This window comes from Agelaius tricolor, unplaced genomic scaffold, assembly GCF_023055355.1.
Source record: "Agelaius tricolor isolate 1412-34295 unplaced genomic scaffold, bAgeTri1.0.p SCAF_16, whole genome shotgun sequence".
Taxonomy (NCBI): Eukaryota; Metazoa; Chordata; class Aves; order Passeriformes; family Icteridae; genus Agelaius; species Agelaius tricolor.
The window spans coordinates 1,325,337-1,345,541 of record NW_027269276.1 but is presented as its reverse complement, the minus strand read 5'-3'; the positions used below and the strand labels follow the sequence as shown (position 1 = coordinate 1,345,541).

General features: G+C 51.1%; 1 protein-coding gene across 1 annotated transcript in view; it reads left to right on the top strand.

The window, feature by feature from the left end:
- Positions 1-13,344, top strand: part of MAP2K5 (mitogen-activated protein kinase kinase 5) — a 119,077-nt gene extending 105,733 nt beyond the window's left edge. Inside the window, exon 22 of the mRNA XM_071441140.1 lies at positions 12,995-13,344. Within this exon, the coding sequence (XP_071297241.1) occupies positions 12,995-13,096 (102 nt within the window). The 3' untranslated portion in view covers positions 13,097-13,344. The remainder of the gene's footprint in view (positions 1-12,994) is intronic.
- The last annotated feature ends 6,861 nt before the right edge of the window (positions 13,345-20,205 follow it).

Below are 20,205 nucleotides of genomic sequence, written 5' to 3'. Positions count from 1 at the left end.
AAGCCCTTTTTTATAAAACCCAAAATGTTCGTTTTGTCAGGAAATAGGGCCAAAGCTGAGGCTGGGTGAAACTCCTGTTTGAAGTCAGGTTTTTCATTACCACAGATGTCTATGTTCAGGTGGATCAGGCTCCTGTACTTATTTATTTCGTTATTTATTTACTCACTGCCCTTTCTTCCCTGCAGCCCTGCCCAAAATAAGATATCCCATTGGTTTTTCTGGATGTACATAATCAAATCAACTGACTTCTTCCACAGCAGTGAAATAAGGAACTTCACCAAGTAATGAGAGAAAGATTGTCCATTAAGGGAAAGGAACAACCTCAGAATTTACCAGTGCTCATCCTGAACTTGCTCTAAAATGCTGCTCTTTTATCTCCAGTTTGTTCCCTCTTAAGAGAAAGGCAGAGAGCCAATTAAATTGAATCTATTCCTGTATTATCACAGGGAGGGCTGCACAGCACATTCCTCTCTGTCTCTCCCCTCCCTTTCTAACATGAAAATCTCAACAATTCTTCTGTATAAAGAGATTTTCCCCCTTTGCTGTTGTGTTTTTTGCCAGAAACACAGAGTTTTTCTGGCTCTCAGGGCAGTGCTCATTCAGGAGTTGTGCTGTGGCAGCCATGGGAAGGTTTCTATTCTTGTTTAAACCCAGGGAAGGTTTAAACTCCTGTTCCTGTTTTTAATTCCCTTGTTGTACTTGTGGGAGATGTGGGAACAGGCAGCCAGAATGCATTTCTGAGTCTCTTAACATCTTGACACGTGTCTTAAGATATTTAAATATACAAACTAACTGTTTATCTGGGAAAAAATACCCATTACAGCCAATAAAATCAGGGTGCCTGGTCCAGAGCCACTGCTGGAATGGAGAGGGGGATTGCTGGATGCATAGGAATGGGAAATTTCAAAATTGTATTAGGCATTGAAATAAATAAAATACCAAAGGAGAACCAAAGGTTTTCCAGCATGTCAGCGGCTTTGACACAGATGATAAACAGTTTATCACACAATGTTTAAATTGCCACATTTTTTTTTTATTTTAATAAATTAATAAAATCTAAATATATTTTAAGTGATTTTAAAATTTGTTTAAAAATGAAATTAAGTATCAACGTAAGAAACATCAGTAATTTAAATTTTTTACTCCTGTTTAAACCCAGGGAAGGTTTAACTCCTGTTTAAACCCAGGGATGGTTTAAAGTCTTGTTTAAAGCCAGGGAAGGTTTCAAGTCTTGTTTAAAGCCAGGGAAGGTTTAACTCCTATTTAAACCCAGGACAGGTTTAACTCCTGTTTAAACCCAGGGATGGTTTAAAGTCCTGTTTAAAGCCAGGGAAGGTTTAACTCCTGTTTAAGCCCAGGGAAGGTTTAAAGTCCTGTTTGAAGGCAGGACAGGTTTAACTGCTGTTGGAAGGCAGGGAAGGTTTAACTCCTGTTTAAACCCAGAGTCCAGGGCAGCAGCCAGGCTGGGGCTGGGCCTGTATTTACGGTATTTTCCCAAAGCTTTCCATCCTAAGCTCTATTTAATGGAATCTATGCATAGTAAGTAATCAGGTCAGAGAGAAGCAGCATCCCCTGTTTGAGATCAATCGCTGGCTAATACTTTATCTAGGCCACTTTATTATCTCATGCTGATTCCATTCCCATTCTCCTCCTCCTTTGTAGTGTGCACTTCAGCTGTGGTAAAACTACGCCTGGCATACATATTAAAAACATATACCCATTCTATCTGTATGTAAATGGGGGAGGCACAGCTGGATATTGCAGGAGTTTGATTTACTAATAGTTATTATCTGTTCTAGCTGTTCGGAGGCAGGGAGAGTTGCAGAAAACAAGCTAGCGCAGAAATTGCCTTTATGATATCACTGCCCTGCTTTGGTAATTGTTTAAAATCTCTTCTTTAGCTGCAAGCTCGGCCCCGGCTGCTGCAGATTGTTGGTGCTTTTTTTGGAATTGCTGGAGCCTCTTGGTGAGGGGTTTTTTGTTGTTAGTGCAGCATTGAACTCCTCCGTGATGGTTATGGGAACGAAAGGTGTTTACGTAAAAAATGGTATTTGAAGCACCAAAAGTCAGGAATGGAGCAGTTATTCTGTTGTGCTCTCCTGTGGAGGCATCAAAGCACAGCCTTTAGGGTTTCTCAAGGAAAAATTGGGCAGGGAGATGATGCAGTCACCTCCTGCACTCCATTACTTTTGCACAGATCTAATGATTCTTCTTCAAGTTGTCAGCACAACCAGGAGCTTGTCTCCTTCTTAAAATTTAAATTACTGGTGCTTCTTATGTTAATATATTATCAATTTAAATTGTATCAATTTAAACATTGTGTGATAAATTCTACATCATCTCTGTCAAAGCCATTGACATGCTGGAAAACCTGTTCTCCTTTGGTATTTTATTTATTTCAATGCCTAATACAATTTTGAAATTTCCCATTCCTATGCATCCAACAATCCCCCTCTCCATTCCAGGAATGGCTCTGGACCAGGCACCCTGATTTTATTGGCTGTAGTGGGTATTTTTTCCCAGATAAACAGTTAGTTTGTATATTTAAATATCTTAAGACGTGTCAAGATATTAGAGACTCAGAAATGCATTCTGGCTGCCTGTTCCCACATCTCCCACAAGATGAAATTAAAAATGTAAGGTTTTACGTAGCTGGATTTTAAGTAGCTATATTTTATGTAGCTTTATTTCAGAGGGTCTGCACAGTAGCTAAACATATTTGCAGTTAGTTGTGTTAAACCCCTGCTTTCAGCTCTCAGGAAGCACTTTTATGGTTTAAACAAACAAATGGAGGATCAGCATAATCCTGCCTGGATTTTCATCTAAAGCCCCAGAATAAAGCCAATAAAACACTGGTGCTTAGGTTTGTCAATAAAGGGCTTTCCCCCAGTGGTATCAGTGAGGAGCCAGGGCTGGGGTTGGGATGATGATGGTTTTGGGGATGGACCAGAGGGCTCTCAGCACTTCCCTGTGCACAAACACCGAGATCCATGCTGCTTGTGTGCACCTATCCAGATGTTTGGGCACCCTTGCTGAATCACAGGGAGCCAAGAATTTTCCCTCTTTGGCTACTTTGTTTTATCCTGGGCCGGTGCAGGATCTCCCATCAGGGCTGATAGAATTGTCTGAGCTTGGAGCTGTGATGAATGGCTTTGTTTGCAGATGTGCAGCCTCTCCTCTGCCACAACGATCCCAGTTATTCACTCCATGACAAGGGGAAGTTCTGACAGACACCAAACACAAGCAGATGTGAAGGAAAGGGCTCTCTCCTGGTTTCCCAAGGAAAAAAAAAATACAGAGCCAAGTATTTTAGCTGTTGTAAACATAGAATTGTGTAGGTTGGGAAAGGATTTTTAGGATCATCCAGTTCAATCATGAAATATATGTGGTAAATAATGAACTGGGTCTTCAGTCTCTCAGTTCAGGCATGCAGTGGACGAAGAGTTCTGGATCAAATCTTGGATACACTGAAGACAAATCAGAATTTATATTGAGGCAAGGATTTCACAGCAGAGCTCAGGATGCTCCTGTCACTGCGTGCTCAGTATCTTCCTTGCCCAAGGTAGCTTAAGAGGAAAAAAATCTGTGTTTCTTCAGGTGGCAGCATTGCTCACTGAGCTGAAACTGGGAGAGGTGGGTCAGGGATATTTCCCCCTCTGTCTTTCGAAAAAAAAAAAAAAGTGGGGGGAAAGCCATCTCTGTCCTTTGGGGTGTGAGTTCTTCTGTGCCACTTGAGAAATCAGCTCTTGGAATGGAGACATCCATTCTATCAGTGTCACTAAATCCAGCAACCACCCAAGAGCAGGATGGTGACAGGTTATGGGGTGGTGCCTTCATTCCCTGCCTGCTGCACCCATTGCCATGGGATCACCCAGTTCCCCCAGCAAATGGGAATATCTGGCAATAATATCTGGGAATAAATGGGAATACTCCCCTCCTACCATGCCCTAGAGCTGCACAAAACAGCAGCACTTCCCTGTGAAATGTGAAAAGGAGTAACTCGAGTAGGCTCAAAGAGGTGTTGAAAATCTAAGGAAATTGGACAAAAACGAATTGGCAACAGCTTAGAGGGATACAGTTCATATTTTTTGGTTACTTGAGTCTCCTGGGCTTTGCAGTTTAATTTGAGCAAATGTTTCATTTGGCACCGCTGGTTGTTCAGTAGTTCTCCAGGCACAGGGACAAATATTTACATCTCACTCATTTTGGTAGCAGAATTGCAAATCTTTCAATTACTGGATATTGAGAAGTTGTGCATTTGCCTTGTTGATACTTGATTTCAGCTGTCTTCCTTATGTATTTATTTTGAAAAATTGAGAAAAAAAAACTGTTAGCAGTTCCAAAATAAGACCCCTGTCTTTAAATCCCAGAATACTGTCCTTTCTATTCATTCCAAATCCATCAAGGAATTTGCTCTAACAGGCAACTGTTGAAATCCACATACGATTTTTATTTGTGTAGTGAAACTGGCATTTTAAATCTATTCAGACACTCTGCATAGATTAAAATGGCTGGTGCTTGTGCAGTACCAGCTACATGTGGGTCTCTAGTCCAATTAGCACCTCAGGACACTCCTGCAGTATTAAATAAGAGTAATAATTGCCTATGAATAAGCAGAGTATAAAGCAGGAGATAGAGATATGGCTTCTTAGTGACCTGTGTGCATTATGCCTCAAATCCCTTAATCAGATTTGTGCCGCTTGATTCTTCCATCCGCAGAAATTCTGCTGGAGGATCAGGGCCTAAAGTAGTAAAAAATCAATTAATACGACTTTCTAATTTGTGCAGTTGACAAAAAAAAAAAAAGAAAAAAAAAACCCGCATATAAATAGGGGACATTTTTCTCCTGAAGAGGGGCCGTGCTGAAAGATTTTTTAATTGGATTTTCATTGTGATTGACAGCGCTTGATTATGACAGTAACTTTATTTGGCTGGACTGTTAGAGCCCCCTTGTTCAGGGTGGTTTTTTTCCCTTTTTTCCCCATCAAAGGCCTTTTTTCCTCGGTGGCATTCCCGGCGGAGAGGCAGAGTTTGTGAAAGAGCCTTTTAGCACCTTTGTTGCCGCCATCCCTGGTGACGATTGGGCCCAGCTGGTTGCAGGTCGCAAAATGCTCCTCTCACAAAGAGAAATCTCCCTGGCCTCCATCATTTTAAGAGCTCCAGAAACCTGTTGAGGATTAGAAGTAGCTTTAGATGTGAAATGAGTGTTAAGTATTAGTAATCGGGAGATTAGGGCCCCGGGGACAACGGGAGATAAACAACCGCAATTAAGGCAAATCTGCCAGAGTAAACAAAATTGAGCAGAAACAGATGCCCTCGCCATTTTGGGGGATTGATTGGAGGGCACCGAGGAATCGATTTTTGTCTTGTTTACACTTCCAAACCCCGGTGATAAACTGGGAGGCTAAATATTTCATAGCGCCTGATTTTAGTTAATTTTTCTCGGCTCCTCACAGTGACCAGGCCCGGCCTCGCTCAGCCTTCACAGGGAGCAGCTAATTGCCTATGAAGGGCCCCTGTGTTTAAATGGGCTTGACAGGAATTTAAATTTTGTTTCAATCAACCTCTGTGCTCACAGCCTGCTCCAGTTTCTAATTTTTAAATTAAACATGATTTCTTTTTTATTTATTTTCCTTTTTTTAAGCCGCAGCCTCCCCTCTGGAGCTGGCTGCTGGCGCTTCCACCCGGGGCAGAGCTTGGAGCACGTGGCTTTATTGAGGCTGAAACCCCAAAATATAACCCTGGAAAAGTTCATTGTCCCATCAATGGGCATCTGCCTGCTTGGATTTGATGGGAGAGGTTGGGGAAACACTCAGCTGCTGTAAATCGGGATGAGCCTGTGCCTGCTGGGCTGGGGACAACCAGGTTTCCACCAGGGAAAGGCTCCCCTGGATTAAAACACAGCTCTGAGCATGGAAATGGTGCTGGTGGCCTCGGTCCTCGCTCAGTGACCTTGGGAAGGATTCAAAGGAATTTATATTTTTTTTCCCCAAGCCAACTAGTAGTGATGTATTTTGCTCTCTCTGTGTTTTCAGCAGGGCTCTGTGCGTTTATTCCAGCATTGTTTCACACCTGAGCTTTCTCTGCTCCTCAGACAAGGGCATTTGGCAGCACCTTCCCCTCCATCATTTAATACTTTACTGAGTCCCTTCGCAGAGCCTGCCAAACACGGGGATGTCATTTTGCACTCCGTGCAGGCAGTGTGCAGCCATGGAATGCAGGATGATCGTAGTGGTACTTCTAAAAACAACTTGTTCATTTGCAGAAACTTCATCACAAAAATGCTAACGAAGTACGAGCTGTTCCATTCTCCCTTTTTGCTTCCAGCCACATCATTTTCAGGGTTTTTTTTGCTTTTGTTAATTGTTGTTATTTGTGCGTGTGTGCACACAGCATTTTCTTCTCCAAGGTTTGGGTGAAAAACATTTAGGAGATTGTTTCAGTTTACTTCAGCTTAGTAATTTGCTTAGCAATTTTTTTTTTTTCCCAGCACAAAAACTTGGGGAAAACAGTTGTTTGCTTCACCCTTCCCCCTGAGTCTAGGGGAGCACTTAGTCCTTGTTGGAAGGAAATTCTGTGTCAGCTTTGAATTCCTGAGGAGCTCTGTTTGGTGTCACTGAGACCATTCCTGTGCAGGAGCTGAGGACACTTCTGCAGGTGCAGCTCCACCAGAGTTGAGGTCAGGTGTGCCTTTCTGGTGTGAATCTCTGCCCTTTCTGAGCCCCCACTCTCTCGTTCTCATCACAGCCAGGTCTTGAAGCTCACAAACTGACTCGATTTCAAATGAAGCCCCACCAGAAGATGTGCTCCAGGCACACACCTAATGAGCTCCAGCTACTAATGGGCACTGAGGCCACAAACCAGACCAGAGCTGGGCAAAAGTCAAAGCTCTTCCATCCCCAAAATGTTGCACCGAGCGTTTCACTCAGCAGAGCTGCTTCTGTTGTCGACAGCTTGCTAATGTTGACAGACTCCATCAGCCTTGGGCCACTCTCCCCATTCCTCCTCTGCAGCTCTCCTTAACCTCAGCAGCACTTGCAGAAGTAAACTCCAATTAGATTTCGGTTGCTTTAGTTTGTTTTAAGAGTTTTTAAGAGTCATAACACAAAAAGTGAAATACCTTTGCTGGGAGCTGGCTTGTTTTTAGCCGAGCAGCGCGAGGAGTGCCAAGGACAGTTTCTGCTTTAACAACAAATATCAAAAGCAAAGCTGCTGTGGAAAGAATGGTCTGCAGATGGGCAAATAGATTCCTCTGTGCCACAGCCAAACCCTAAACCCTGTAGTAAATGTCAGACCAGTCTTTGCCACAGGAAGGGAGCAAATACAGACCCAGGGTCCTGCAGGAGGAGGGGGTGAGGGGTTTGAAGCCAGGGCCAGCTGGGGAGTGGAGCTGCTCCAATTCCTGCTGTTCTCACCTGAAAAATTCCCTCTTGACCCTTTGTCCAAAATTCCCTCTTGGACACATCAGTCAAGTGCACGAGGGGTCTCTGAGGTCTGTTTTGGGGTCACCAGCTGTCCAAAGCTTGGGAAAATAATACTTTAATCATAATAAAGAATCTGTATTGCTGTTTAAAAATGGTAATTTGGGTGAGGTGCGTAGACAGTTGCTGTTCAGGTTAGGGTGTTGAGGTCAAAGTTAAGGTGTTTTTCCTCTTGGTCCATCCATCAAGCCTGGGGACTGTTGTTATTTGAATACAAATTCTGTAAATTCCAGGAGAGTTTTGGTGCCTCAACAAAACTAAACCAGCTGAAAATCGCTTGCAATTAACTTTATCATATAAAAAGGAGAAATGCATTGGTGAAAGTCAATCTACAAACAGATAAATAATAGGGGAAAAAAGGGAAAAAAGTACTTCTTTAAAAAAAAAAAAAAGGAAGAAATATAACCCCAGGGCTTCAGTGCTTAGTTGTGTTATCCATTTATCTTTGTTTTGCACCATCTTTTCACTGTCTCACATATCATCAGAGGGATAAAATCATTAGTGTGCTAATCTAGGTAGCCATAGTTCTAAGGCTGACCTAGGCTAATCTGCCTTTGCAATTTCAAGTACTATGTTTGACTCCTCTGAAAGTAACCTTAAATTGTAGTCTTGTAAGAATTCCAGAGCTGTATCCTTCACTCCTTCTCCTAATGAGGTTATGACCAAATGCTCATTATAATTGCTTTAGACTCCTTTTAATTTTCAAGCTTATTAATCATAAGAAGAGTTATTTAAAATTGCATAAATTAATCTTAGATTAAAAGCCCATCAAAGCCTCGAAACAATTAAGAATAAGTAGGATTTCCCTGGGGCAGCAAGTTTTATTTTAATAGTGTAGTCAGGTGGATATCAGAACATTGAAGTATGGTAGTGATTAATGTATGCAAAATTTAAATGAGAGTTTTTAAATGGCAAATCTAAATCACATATTGACCTAACTGTAGGCTTTAACTGCATTGTCTGTCATATATTTAAACTGTTTAGTAATCAACATTTTAATTACAGTGTATGTTAGGGAGGCCATGCAACAAACAAAACTCCCCACTTCCCGAGTGGAGCTGCTCGGCAGGCTGGGCTCTGCTCTCAGCTGAGGAGAGAGGAAGGAGCAGAAACTTGCAGGAAAATAACCAGACTTGGTTTTCCCTATGGATGTGTTCCTGTTCCTGCCTCATCTCCAGCCAGAAAACGCCACTGCTCCATGCTGGGAGGGCTCAGGGTTGGATGGGAGCAGCCTGGGCTGGTGGCAGGTGTGGGAGGAGGAGGAATGGGTGGGTGTTGAGGTCCTTCCAGCCCATCAGTGGGGGATGCCGTGGTTCTGTGGTGCCATGGTTTCACCCCCTGCTCTGGGGCTTTGTCTCCAGCGCCCAGCTGAGCACAGCTCTGGGGTGCTGGAGCCTCTCTGGTGCAGTGAGCACAGTCCTTGCCCTCAATAGTCTGAGGACAGAACAGAGAGAGAGAACTGGGCCAGCAAACCTCGCTCCCAGATCAGGCACAGTCCCAAGGAGGAGCTGCAGTTTAGGGTTAAGCTCAATCTGTGATCTGCAATCCCGTTTGGAAGAGACAAGGAGGCTGCAGCTGACCTTGCTGCAACTTTGGGACACTGGGGACACTCTTGGCAGACACACAGACTGAGCCTCCCAGTCCCTGCTGTTCCAAGCACTTCAGGTGCTCACACTTCCCTTAAAAGGGTTTTAAAAAAATCCCAAAATTTCAAAAGGAAAACAAGAGATGGAGCAGCTGGATCACACTAGAATAGTGTCCTGCAGGGCCCTTTCACCCATGGGAATGTTCTGTGTCTCTGTGGATTCACCTGTGCTCTGCCTTCAGAGTTCTCACCCCACTCAGGCCTCAGAAGCTGCGTGGAGCATCCCCTGAGGATGCCCTGCCACCTTCTGTGCCTGTGAATTAACCATGTTTTGGGAGTCTGCAGTGAGAGAATTGGCCTGAGGATTCCTCGCTGCTATTCCTGGCTGTGGGAGCCGCAGTTGGATCCTGTGGATAGCTGGCACAGATAATTAGAACAGCTTTTAGTGTGGCTTGTCCTTGGAGGCAGCAGCTCGAGATGGAAAATCTTCCAGCACTGGAGGCAGGGCTGGAGTGATGAAATCCTGACACGTGCTGAGGGCATTGCAGGGGGACCTGGGGGCAGGTCAGGGTGTTTGGGTTACTCAGCACTTTGTGTTTCCAGGAATTCTGGGAAGCTGGTGCAGCTCTAGAGCTGAGCTTTGTGTTTGTCCTGTTGGAGGTGGGACTTGTCCCCCGTTAAACATGAGGATGGGCAGGATTTCCCATCAAATCCATACCCTGAGTTCGTACAAGAGCTGTGCACGGCACAGGCACCTCAGGAGCAATGGGAGAACCAACTGGGATGTGCTGCTAGACAGCCAAGTTGGAATTTTTTGGAGTTGGAGGGATGAGCTGCCAGCCAGGCTTTCCTGATTTAACATTTGAACAGAGCACCTGGAGTGGGGGAAGGCCTGGAACATCCCACCTGCTCTGGGAGCAGCAGGGATTTGGTGTTTTACTCATGTTTCACATGGAGTTGGTGCTGGCAGGGCTGGAATTCTGCTCAGGTGAAACAGGAAAAAACAGATCCCAGGTGTCCAACAGAGAGCTGGGTCAGAGGCTGCTCTTCCCATTCCCAACTCCTTCTGCCAGGGAGGAATTAGGGAATGGCAGGGAAGGGGAGCAGGCTTCCAGCTTACACTCTGTTCTTCCCAGGTGCTGTGTTTTGTGCAGGAAAAGCTGCATCTGATGCACTCAGGGCGTGCCAACACCACCCAATAAACTGCTCCATCTTCCTGATCCCCCCTTTAAAAAGCTGCAAGTTAAGCAGCGAGTGAGCTTCCCTCAGAGCAGCCTGCAGCCAGCAGTAATATTTATTTTCTCTATTTGTTTTAAGCCTGGGAAGGCTGTGGTTTCCTGCACACTGTCCTGATGGAGCCCTGCCCAGCGAGCGTGCAGTGCCCCCAGCCCTAATGTGCCATTAATGATAGGTTAATGTACAGTATAATGTTTTTTGGACTATGGGTTCATTACACTTCTGAGTGCAAGGTCCTTCTGCAGAGCGCCCAAGGTCCCATTGCATTATATCATGCAATAAAAATACCCTTTTCATATCACACACTAATAAACTGTATTTGAAATGCTGTCTGAGGGCAAGGCCATTGTCTTCATAGGCTGTGGCTGCAACAGTTGGGATCTTTTTTATTGTGGTTTTTTGTGGCGTTGAGTTTAGAATTTTTTTCAATGGAAGGCATGGTTTGTTTGTGCTGCTTGGTGATAAATGGAGTTCAGGCTAGGAGGGTTCCTGGAAAAAGGAATGGTAGAAGGGTGGCACCACTGCAACCAGTGCAGTGCCACTCATTTCCCAACCTTCCTTGCATAAGCATGAGGAATTTTATTATCATTTTTAATTGGCTGCCCTCCCCAGTCAGCCTCTGACTGCGCCAGGGAAAAAAATATAAGGAGGTGCTGGAGTGGGTTAGATCTCATGTTCTCCCACCATTTGGATCCAGGCTCCTGCCATGTTCTGGGCCCCAGGGAGCACCACCCTGGGGAGGAAAATCTCTCATTTTGGGGGTTTCCAAGGAAATCTGTGGCTGAGTGGCATTTCACTCTGGAAGTGTCCTTTGTCACCATTCCAGGCTGGTAGCTGCCTGTTCCATGGACCTTTAGAGCAGTCTGACATGAACACTGACACCTTTTGTGCCTGGGATCCCAGGCATTGCATGAGGGGCACTGTTGATGATCTGCCTGTCCTTTGGCATTGGCCTGAGCCTCCCTGGTGCTCTCCAAACACAAACATTTTATGGCCAGAGGGTCCTGTTGGTGGGAGAGGCTCTCCTGAAGCTCTGCTCCTCCCTGGATTTGTGTGTGAGAGGCAGTGGAAGCTGTTCCCTGTGCTTTAGACTGAAGAGCTGAAGGGATTCGGAGCTGTGGGTGATTATTTTGTATCCCAGAGGGAATTTCATCCACCTGGAGCAGAGCTGCACTCTCCAGGTGGGCACTTGGAGCTGGAAAAGGCCCATGCACCTGCAGCCCTGCCCAGGATGCCATGCAAGCTCTGTGGCAATAAGCTCAGGGTGGGTTATTGTCAGAAACAAAGATTTTTTTATAGGCCAGAGGAGAAGGCTATGGAAGCAAATTGCTGAATTTTAGGGGTAGATAAAATGATGGAACTTTTACCCTTGAATAATGGGGATTTAATTGACTGGGCTAAATGATTGATGGTTGGTGAGCACTGAGTTGGAATTACCAGGGCTCTGTGTTCAGGGGGGCACTGCCCTTTTAATTTCCTGTCAGGTATTTAAATCCCTCACCTCCCCCTCTGCCAGGAGCTGCCCTGTGAAAGAGTTAAACCTGTCTGGTGGGACACTGCACCTCGAGAAATGTACCCTTTATCAAGAGAACCAGAAGAGACAAGTTCATTTAAAAAGCCTGGTTTGTCATTGTTTATCTCATTTTCAGGCTTGACACACAAAATTAGGCTGCCTGACACTCACTGGGGGCCAGCCCTGGCCCTGTCCTGCCTGATCTTTCCAGCTCCAGGCTCTGCAGCAGCCACTTCCCACTCCCTGTAGGATTCCCAGTGCATCCCACTGAGCCAGGGCACAGCACACCAGTACCAGGCCAGTAAGAAAAACCACTTGGGTGCTGGATTTTCTACCTCTCTCCTGCTGGCTGTGCCGAGTTCCAGGTGTTTCTAAGGCTGAATATTTAAAAACCTGGCATCTGAGGTTTCAGAGCCGGTATTTCATTTGGAGCAGCCTAAATGGAGGAAAATCCTGGGGGTGAGGGGGCTCTGGCTGCGGGGTCTCTCCATCCTGAAGGGGAAGGGACTGGCTGGAATATTTGGGTTTGGTTGCCCCAGAGCATCTGCTTTGCCCTGTCTGTGCCTCCTGCCTGCTCTCTGCTGCTTCTCTCTGGTGTCCTTGGCTGTTCTGCTGAAGAGGTGAAACGGCTGCTTCTAGGCTGTGTTGGAGATAAAAGCATTTATCTTATTCCTGCACTTTTCTACCCAAAACCACCCCAGTGCTGGGGCAGAACACCTCATCCTGTCACTCCCTGCCTTGTCCAGTCCCTCTCCAGCTCTCCTGGATCCCCTTTAAGCTCTGGAGGGTCAGTGTATGTGAAGGATGCACGGTTGGTTGTTAAAAAGACGAATTTTAGGATGTCACACACATTTACAAGCAGAGGGGCAGATTAACAGGGTTTTTTTGGTTTACCCAAACACCATTCAGCGACTGCTCAGCTCTCCTGGAAAGGGGCTGGCTCAAAACACAACGAGCAAATGGAATAACAAAACCAAAAAGAGCATTTCCAAGGAGTCTGGGCTGCCTCCCCCTGCTCAGAGCAGGCAGTGTGGGTACCACGGATCTGCAGGGAAATCCACTGCTCCGAGCCGGTGCTTTACGGCCCTGCTGTGGCTGTAAGCAGGGGATGCTGCAGGGGCTTTGTGCTGCAGAAGGGCTGTGTGTCTGTCCTGGCTGACCCTGGCTGTCCCCTTGCAGGGCCACCCCTTCGTGGTGCAGTACAACGACGGCAATGCTGAGGTGGTGTCCATGTGGGTGTGCAGGATGCTGGAGGAGCGGCGAGCCCAGGGAGCCCAGTGAGCCCTGCAGCACCCCAGGGGCTCTTCCCACACCAGGATCTCCACCTTTGGACTCCCAGCTTATCCAGATCCTGTTTTACTCCAACTGTTTCCTAGAAGCATCAACAAAATCAGGGTGTTTGTTGGCTGCCTTTCCCTCACCGCCGCGTTAAGGAATTTTCTTGATTGTTTCTTTTGTTGCTGAGCAATTTCCAGGTTTACCTTCAGTTATACTGTACACAGCCTTAAAGCAAGTATTTTATATCTCTATTTTTGGGTTACTGAATGTTCTGTTTCCTGACTCCAGAGTATTTTTTAACTGTTGCTCCTATCCAAGTGTCCAGAGGATTTCCTGACGAGTTGGTGGCTGTCTCTGAGTGCAGGCAGCCACTAAATACTGGGTTTAAGTGTAAAACAAAAGCAAACAGACAAAAAAAGAGAAATATCTGGGCTTGCCCACCCTGTGAGGAGGCGAGGGGTGCCAGGAGGGTCAGCATCACACCAGTGAATGACTGGGAATGCCCTCTCTGCTCCCAGTGCCAGCTGCTGGGGCATGAGGAGCACCCATGGCCAGGCTCTGCTGAACCAGAGAGGGTTTGCTGAGGTGGAAAAGGGGAGGGGAAAGAGGACAGGGCTCTGGTCTGGAGCCGAGCTGGGAATGTTTCCCTGGAGAAGGGAAGGATCCAGGAACCCTCAGAGCCCTTGCAGGGCCTGAGGGGGCTCCAGGAGAGCTGGAGAGGGATGGGGACAGGGGATGGAGGGACAGGACACAGGGAATGGCTCCCAGTGCCAGAGGGCAGGACTGGGTGGGACATTGGGAATAATCCTTCCCTGGGAGGGGGGGGAGGCCCTGGCACAGCTGTGGGTTCAGCCAGGCCAAGCACAGGCTCCAGGTTTGGTGTTCCAGGAAAAAGGAATGGCTGCAATGTCCTGCAATTCCTGGGGACGTTTCCACAACAGACCAACACAGGTTGAGTCATTCCTTGTGTAAAAATGCTTATTAAAAGGAAAAAAAAAAATAAACCATGGATGTGAGAGGCAGGTTTGGGGTGAGCGAGTTGGGTGGGAGGAGGTTGGGGTTTGTTTGCTTGTCTTTGCATTAGAAATAAACTTTTGCTAAAAAATAAAAAAAGACTCAGGTGGTTTATTTTCTACCAGCAGCTTCAACCCCCCCCCACAATTCAGTGAATTATTCCTCCCGAACCACTGCAAATCCTAAATGTTATTCTGGAAGCAGCCTGGAAAAGACTTGCTTTCCTTCCTTGGAGGGATCGTTTGTCTTCTTTTGAAGTGTGGAGGTTGCAGGCATGAACTTACAGACTAAAGTTTGTCTTAATTGCTCTGATGTCACAACCTCGCTGGCAGATAACAGGCAATGAATGAGGCAGCAGCCCCCGTTCCTCCAGGTCCTTTTGCTAAAGTGAGACAAATTCCCTCCCTGTGAGCCAGGCAGGGCATGGCAGCGCTGCCATTTATTTATCCCTAACAGTTCCAGCAGCTTTCCCTGGATAAAAGGGCTCTCTCTCCCTCTGTCTCTCAGATTTGGTTTAAAACTCAGCAATGCCAGGGCTTTTCCTGCTGCTTTTCCTGCCAGGGAGTTTGGGAGGGGAGGACTCGCCCTGAAAATCCGTGTGGGATGGAGCTGGGAAAAACCTCCTGGTTAAAGCAGGGACAGAATTATCATTCATGTGGTTCATCAGGGAGGATGAGTCCAGGGGAACTGGGGGCTCCATCCCTTCCCTCTCCCAAATCCTGGGATTCAGTGCAGCCAGGGATCTGCTCATCTGCCTCTTCCCAGCAGAATCTGGGCAGTGGGTTGGATGAGAGGGCAGGGGAGGGAAGTTTGGGATTGAGCAGCTCCTCTCAGCCTTGCTGGCATTCCCAGCTGAGACCTTCCCAAAGCCCCCCCTCCTGCCTGGAAATGGGCTCTGGGGCCGGTTTGTCCCCATATGGACCCCAGTTTCTGCACCACCCATCAGCACCGAGGGGCACAGCTCAGGGGGAGGGGGAAGGCAGGAAACGTGGCCAGGACTGAGCTCACCCACGTCCTGAACCCGGCCCAGGCTCCCCTCCCTGCACCAAGAACATCCCAGCCCGTGTCTGTGCCCTGTGGGATGCGGGTGAGCCTGGCCTGGGGCACCCCAGCAGTGCAGGAACCCCAAACCTGCCCCAAGGGATCCCCCAGCACCACCGGGCTGCCTTGGGGCTGAGCAACTCCTGCCTCAGGACACTCGGAGATGACACCAAACATGCCCCGGGCTCTGCCTTGTGTGTAACATCACCCTGTTCCCAAAACGTCCAGCGATGGGAGTGAAGCTCCAGGCAGGTTTTCCTGGAGGTGCTGGGTGCAGGGAAGGGGCTCAGCAGTGCTGCTCTCCCCACAGGCAGGAGCTGACCCAAACCTGGGGCTGCTCAGGGATGTTTTTTCCCTCTCTCCTCTTTCCTGCTGCATTTTTTGTTTTTAGGGGGGGTCTGAATTGTGGCATTTCTTGGCTGGAAAGGTTGCAGGAAGTGCAGCAATATCACACCCTACAGCTGAGTCCTGCTCAGAGGATGGCATCAGGGGTGTGTAATGAATTCAGCAGAGGATCCACAGCTGCAAGTGACCCCCCAATCCCACTCCTCACCCCAGCAGCCCCACAGCAGTGTCACCTCTGTCTCCCCTCCTATAACCTCAGTGATGGTGATCCCCATGTGGGAAAGACGGAATATGTCCCGTCTGTGCCAAAACTTCCAATATTTTCCACATTTCCCTTTGCCACTGCCAGGCAAAGCTCCCGTGTGAAGAGCCCGTGGAAGATCGCCTTTAAATCGGCACAGAATTAGAAAATATTTTGTTTCTCGCATCCCGTGGCCAAACCCAGCCCGCTGTCAGCATTCCAAAGGCAAAGCGCCCGTCTTTGTTTTCCGGAGAGCAGCCGGGAGGGGAGGCGGGGTCCTTTACCTGTCGCTGTCCCCCGGCCCCCAGTGTGGTGGCGTTAATACCCGAGCCATCGCCGGGAGCAGCTCTCGGGAGCTGCATTTGATCCCTGGATACCCGAGAGGAAAAGCCAGCGGGAGGGTTGGAGCTGTGGGTGCCCTGGGTGCTTTCCTGCCTGCCGGTCCTGCGGGGAAAGTTCACCTGGAGGCATCCACGGCACAGGGATGGACCGCGGGAGCGTGCGGGCAAAACCTGGGAATCTGGGGCTTTGCTGGGGGAAAAAAACCTCCTGCAGGGAGCCAAATGCACTGGCGGAGAGCGAGAGCTGCGGGAGAAGCGGGGACAGAGGGGGCGATGCCACCGCAGCGGGCACTGGCCTGGCTCGGCTCTGTGGCCCCGGCGCTGTCCCCGGACAGGACAACCCGGGAGCCACCACATCCCACAGGAGCCGCCCTGGGAACCGCCGGGAGCTGCAGCCCGGGCCGGGCAGGGGCAGGAGGGGCAGAGGGCAGAGCTGGGACTGTCCCAGGTCGCGGCTCCGCTCTGCCGGGGCTGCTCCGGGGGCAGGGCACGCACACAGAGCCCCTTCGGGCAGGGAACAGGAGCGGCCAATCCCGACTCCAGGACGTTCCAGGGGTGCCCAGGCTCCTCAGCTTCTCGGACACATCTCCGTGCTCTTCATCTCACTCCCGTTGGGATGTGACAAACACAGAGAGAACACCGGAGACACCCCCGGGAGCCGTCCTTGCCCAGCTGCCACGGGCCCATCAAGGCACAAACAGAGCCCAGGTGCCCCCGGTTACCCGAGAGCCTCAGAGGATCCAGCCGTGCCCCTCAGCCCCTGCCGAGGTGCCCCTCTGCCCCCCGGGCAGGGTATTTGTGGTGCCTCTGCCCGGGGAAGCGAATGCTGCAGCTGGGTGGGAGCGATGTCCCCGCGGGGACAGCCAGGCCTGGGGGCACAGGGGCTCTCCAGGGGAGGAGCTGGAGCCCACGGGATGACGGTGAGGTCCTGAGCTGTAACCGGGGCTTTCGGGTAGCTCATGGTCAGCATTCCCGGGGGGTTTCACAGGCACCAGAATTTGGGGGCTGTCCTCTAAACTTTGTGGCCTCCTCCTGCTCCCCCAGCTCACCAGCCTGGACTGGGAAAACCTAACGGGGAAAAAAAGAAATTTAAAAATCTCCTATTCCGGTATTTGGTCGCACCGAATAAAAAAAAAAAGGTTGTGCAAGCTGCTCTAGAGGAAGGTGTCCCTGCCCATGGAGGTGGGGTTGGAACGAGAGGAGCTTTAAGGTCTCTCCTAACTCAAAGCAGCCACAGCGAGCCTGTGATCCTGCTCCTTTCCCGTCGGGAAGCTGCAGCCGGAGCTGCAGGAGCGGCGCTGACCCGGGGCTGCGTTACCTTCGGCAGAGGCTCTGGCTGTCCATAAAGCACCGTGCGCGCCCAGGACAGGATTTATGGATTGAGCCTTCCCGGCTGCGGCTGCTCCCGGCGCCGGGCCCGCGGCGCAAGTTCAAGGTTGGTGAGAGCCGGAGAGCCCGGGAGGTGTTTAATGGCAAATGGATGTCTGGGGCTTTTATGGGCAGCAGCAGCAGCAGCAGGAGGAGGAAAACTTCCCCGCGGCCGAGCCCGCGCAGGTGAGTGCGGCTCCGTCCCGGAGCGGGCACGGCACGGCACGGCACGGACTGAAGCGCTGCCCTGGCCTCGTCCCGCTCCATCCCTGCCCGGTGCTCGGCTCCACCCCATCAGTGAATTGGTGCCTATCGATCCCGCGCTCTCCGCAGCCGCTCCGGCCCAGGAACACCGGGAGGTTCAGAGGCGCAGGGAGGGCTCGGGGGGCCACAGAGGTGAGGGGAGGGGGACAAGGGGACAGCAGCTGCGGGTTGGGCCTGGGGCACGCTGCGGACAGGGCTGTGTTGTGGGGATGAAGGATGTGTGGGGTGTCACGGGAGGCACGGAGGGGGCCATGGGAAAGGGGGTGCGCACACTGGGGATGCACGGAGGAGGCGCAGCGGGAGGGGGTCAGGTGTGCCCAGCCCTGGGAAGGGATCCCGGGGCGCTCCGACAGGAAGCCCCAGGCTCCCCGGAGCCCCGCACGGCTCCCCCCGGCCCGCGGGGGCTCGGCAGCCGGGTCAGGCGGAGTGTGCCCGGCCCGCAGAGAGCCGCCGCCCGCTCCCTTTGTCAATGTCCAGTAATTAAAATGTCACCGTTTAATTTTCAGGCCTCTCGGAGCAATCTTTTCCTAATAAAGAGTCTAATCGAAACGCTCCTTCCCCCGCCTCGGCGGGAAGGGCCGCGGAAGAGGCTGCGGAGGTGCAGAGCCGCCGCAGATCGATGGAGAGAAGCCCGGATTGATCGGCCTCTAAAATTAAATTTATTGGGGTCATGGTTTTATATGGTGCTGATACAACTGTTAAATGGGGAACATTCATTTCCAATAGGAGGCGTTTATTAAACTTCCACTGAATTAGACCGCCGTGATTTATGTGGCAATCTCGGCTCAGCCCTCCAGGAGCGCGGGGCCTTCCGCGCCCGCCACGCGTGATTATTTATTTATACACCCGTGACACGGCTCCCTAAGTTTTAACCTAAATTATCCCCCGGCTTCGTCTGCCAGCGGCACCGGCCCGGGGAACGGGGAAGGATGGGGGGTCCCGTCGGGGCGCTGCGCCCTCCCCGCCGGCCGCGGCCCCTCCGCGCCCCCCGGCCCCGGGGGTGTCCCCGGGGGGGGTCCCCGGTTTGGGGGGCGGCGGAGCCCGCAAACGTCCCGGCTCTCGCGTGCGGCGATCGTTGAGCGTTAATTAGAAATTCATTACAATTAAAAGCCGCGCGCACACGCCTTAATTACATCTGATTTTTAATTCCGAATCCGTGTTTACACAGTAAGCGAGACGTACCTCCTGATTATCCCCAATACTCTTTATACTGTACTAATTATGTAAATTAAACCTAATTAACTGACAAAAACTGCAGTCAATTCAACTGTTAAAAGATACGGCGGTTGCGAGGAGCGGGGAGCGCGGCCGGGGCGGCGGGGCCGGGGTCGGGCCCGGGGCCGCTCCCCTCCCCGGGGCTCCGCGCCGCCGTCGGGGCGAGCCGGGGGCCGCCTCCGCCGCTGCGGGCTCGGGCTGAGCTCCGCGGGCACCGGGCAGCGGCAGGGCCCGGGCAAGGGCACGGCGGAGGGAACCGGGGCAGAGCCGCGTCCTCCCGGAGCGCCCCCCTCTCCTCCCGGTCCCGGCGGAACCGGCTCGGTCCGCGCCGCCGCCCGCCCCCGGTGCCTCGCAGCCCGGCGCGGCTCCCGCGGCTCCCGGGCGCGGCGGGATCGCCCCAACCGCGGTGCCGAGAGGGGCGGCGGGGCTCGACCAGCGCGGGAGCGTCTCACCGCGCTCCTGCCTCCGTATGGCTGGAGGAGGGGGGGCTGGCGAGGATAAATAATTAAAAGGCGAGGAATAATTACCGGCTCGGGTTGCGATCATTGCGGGAAGGCCGCGCCGCAAGGCCCGGCCGGCAGCGCCCGGTCCGCGTCCCCCCCGACGGGGCGTCCCGGGGGGAGCCGCGGCCGCTGTCCCGCGTGGGAGCGCGGCCGGAGCTCGGCTCTCCGCGGAGGAGAAGGGCGGCTCCGCACCCGCGTTCCGCTCCGCGCCGGCTCCGCCGCATCCTCCCGGTGCCGCCGGTGATGGCGGGGAAGGAAGGCGCGGGGGCACACACAAAAGTGATAGCTGGGGGCGATCCGCGCCGTTATTAACTTCTGTTTGATCGCTGTAATTGCGCCGATCGCGGCCGGACGCGATGATTAATTACAGTTTAATTAACGTGGCCGTGACAAGCGCCGCATGCGGGAACCCAACCCGGGCAGGGATGCGGCGAGAGGCCCCCGCCACGCCGGCACGACCGGCGGACACCGGAGCGCCGGGTCCCCCAAGCCGCTCCGCCGGTCCTGTCGGCCGGTCCTGCCGGTGTGGCGTGAGCCCCCGTGGGGAACGAAAAACCCGAGCTCGCCCCTCTCCGCCCCCTCCTCCCGGCGATTTCGTTGCCGCCCGATGTCCCCCGCTCGGCCCCGGTACCGCTCCCGCACCCGCGCCCCGCACCGGAGCGCGCATCCCGGCTGCGAGAGGGATGCGCGGTAGCAGCGCATCCCCGATTTCGATGGGGTCCCTCCGCCGCTCTCCCCGGGCTCCTCTTTTCGTTACCGCCCGCTCCCCGCGCAAACTTT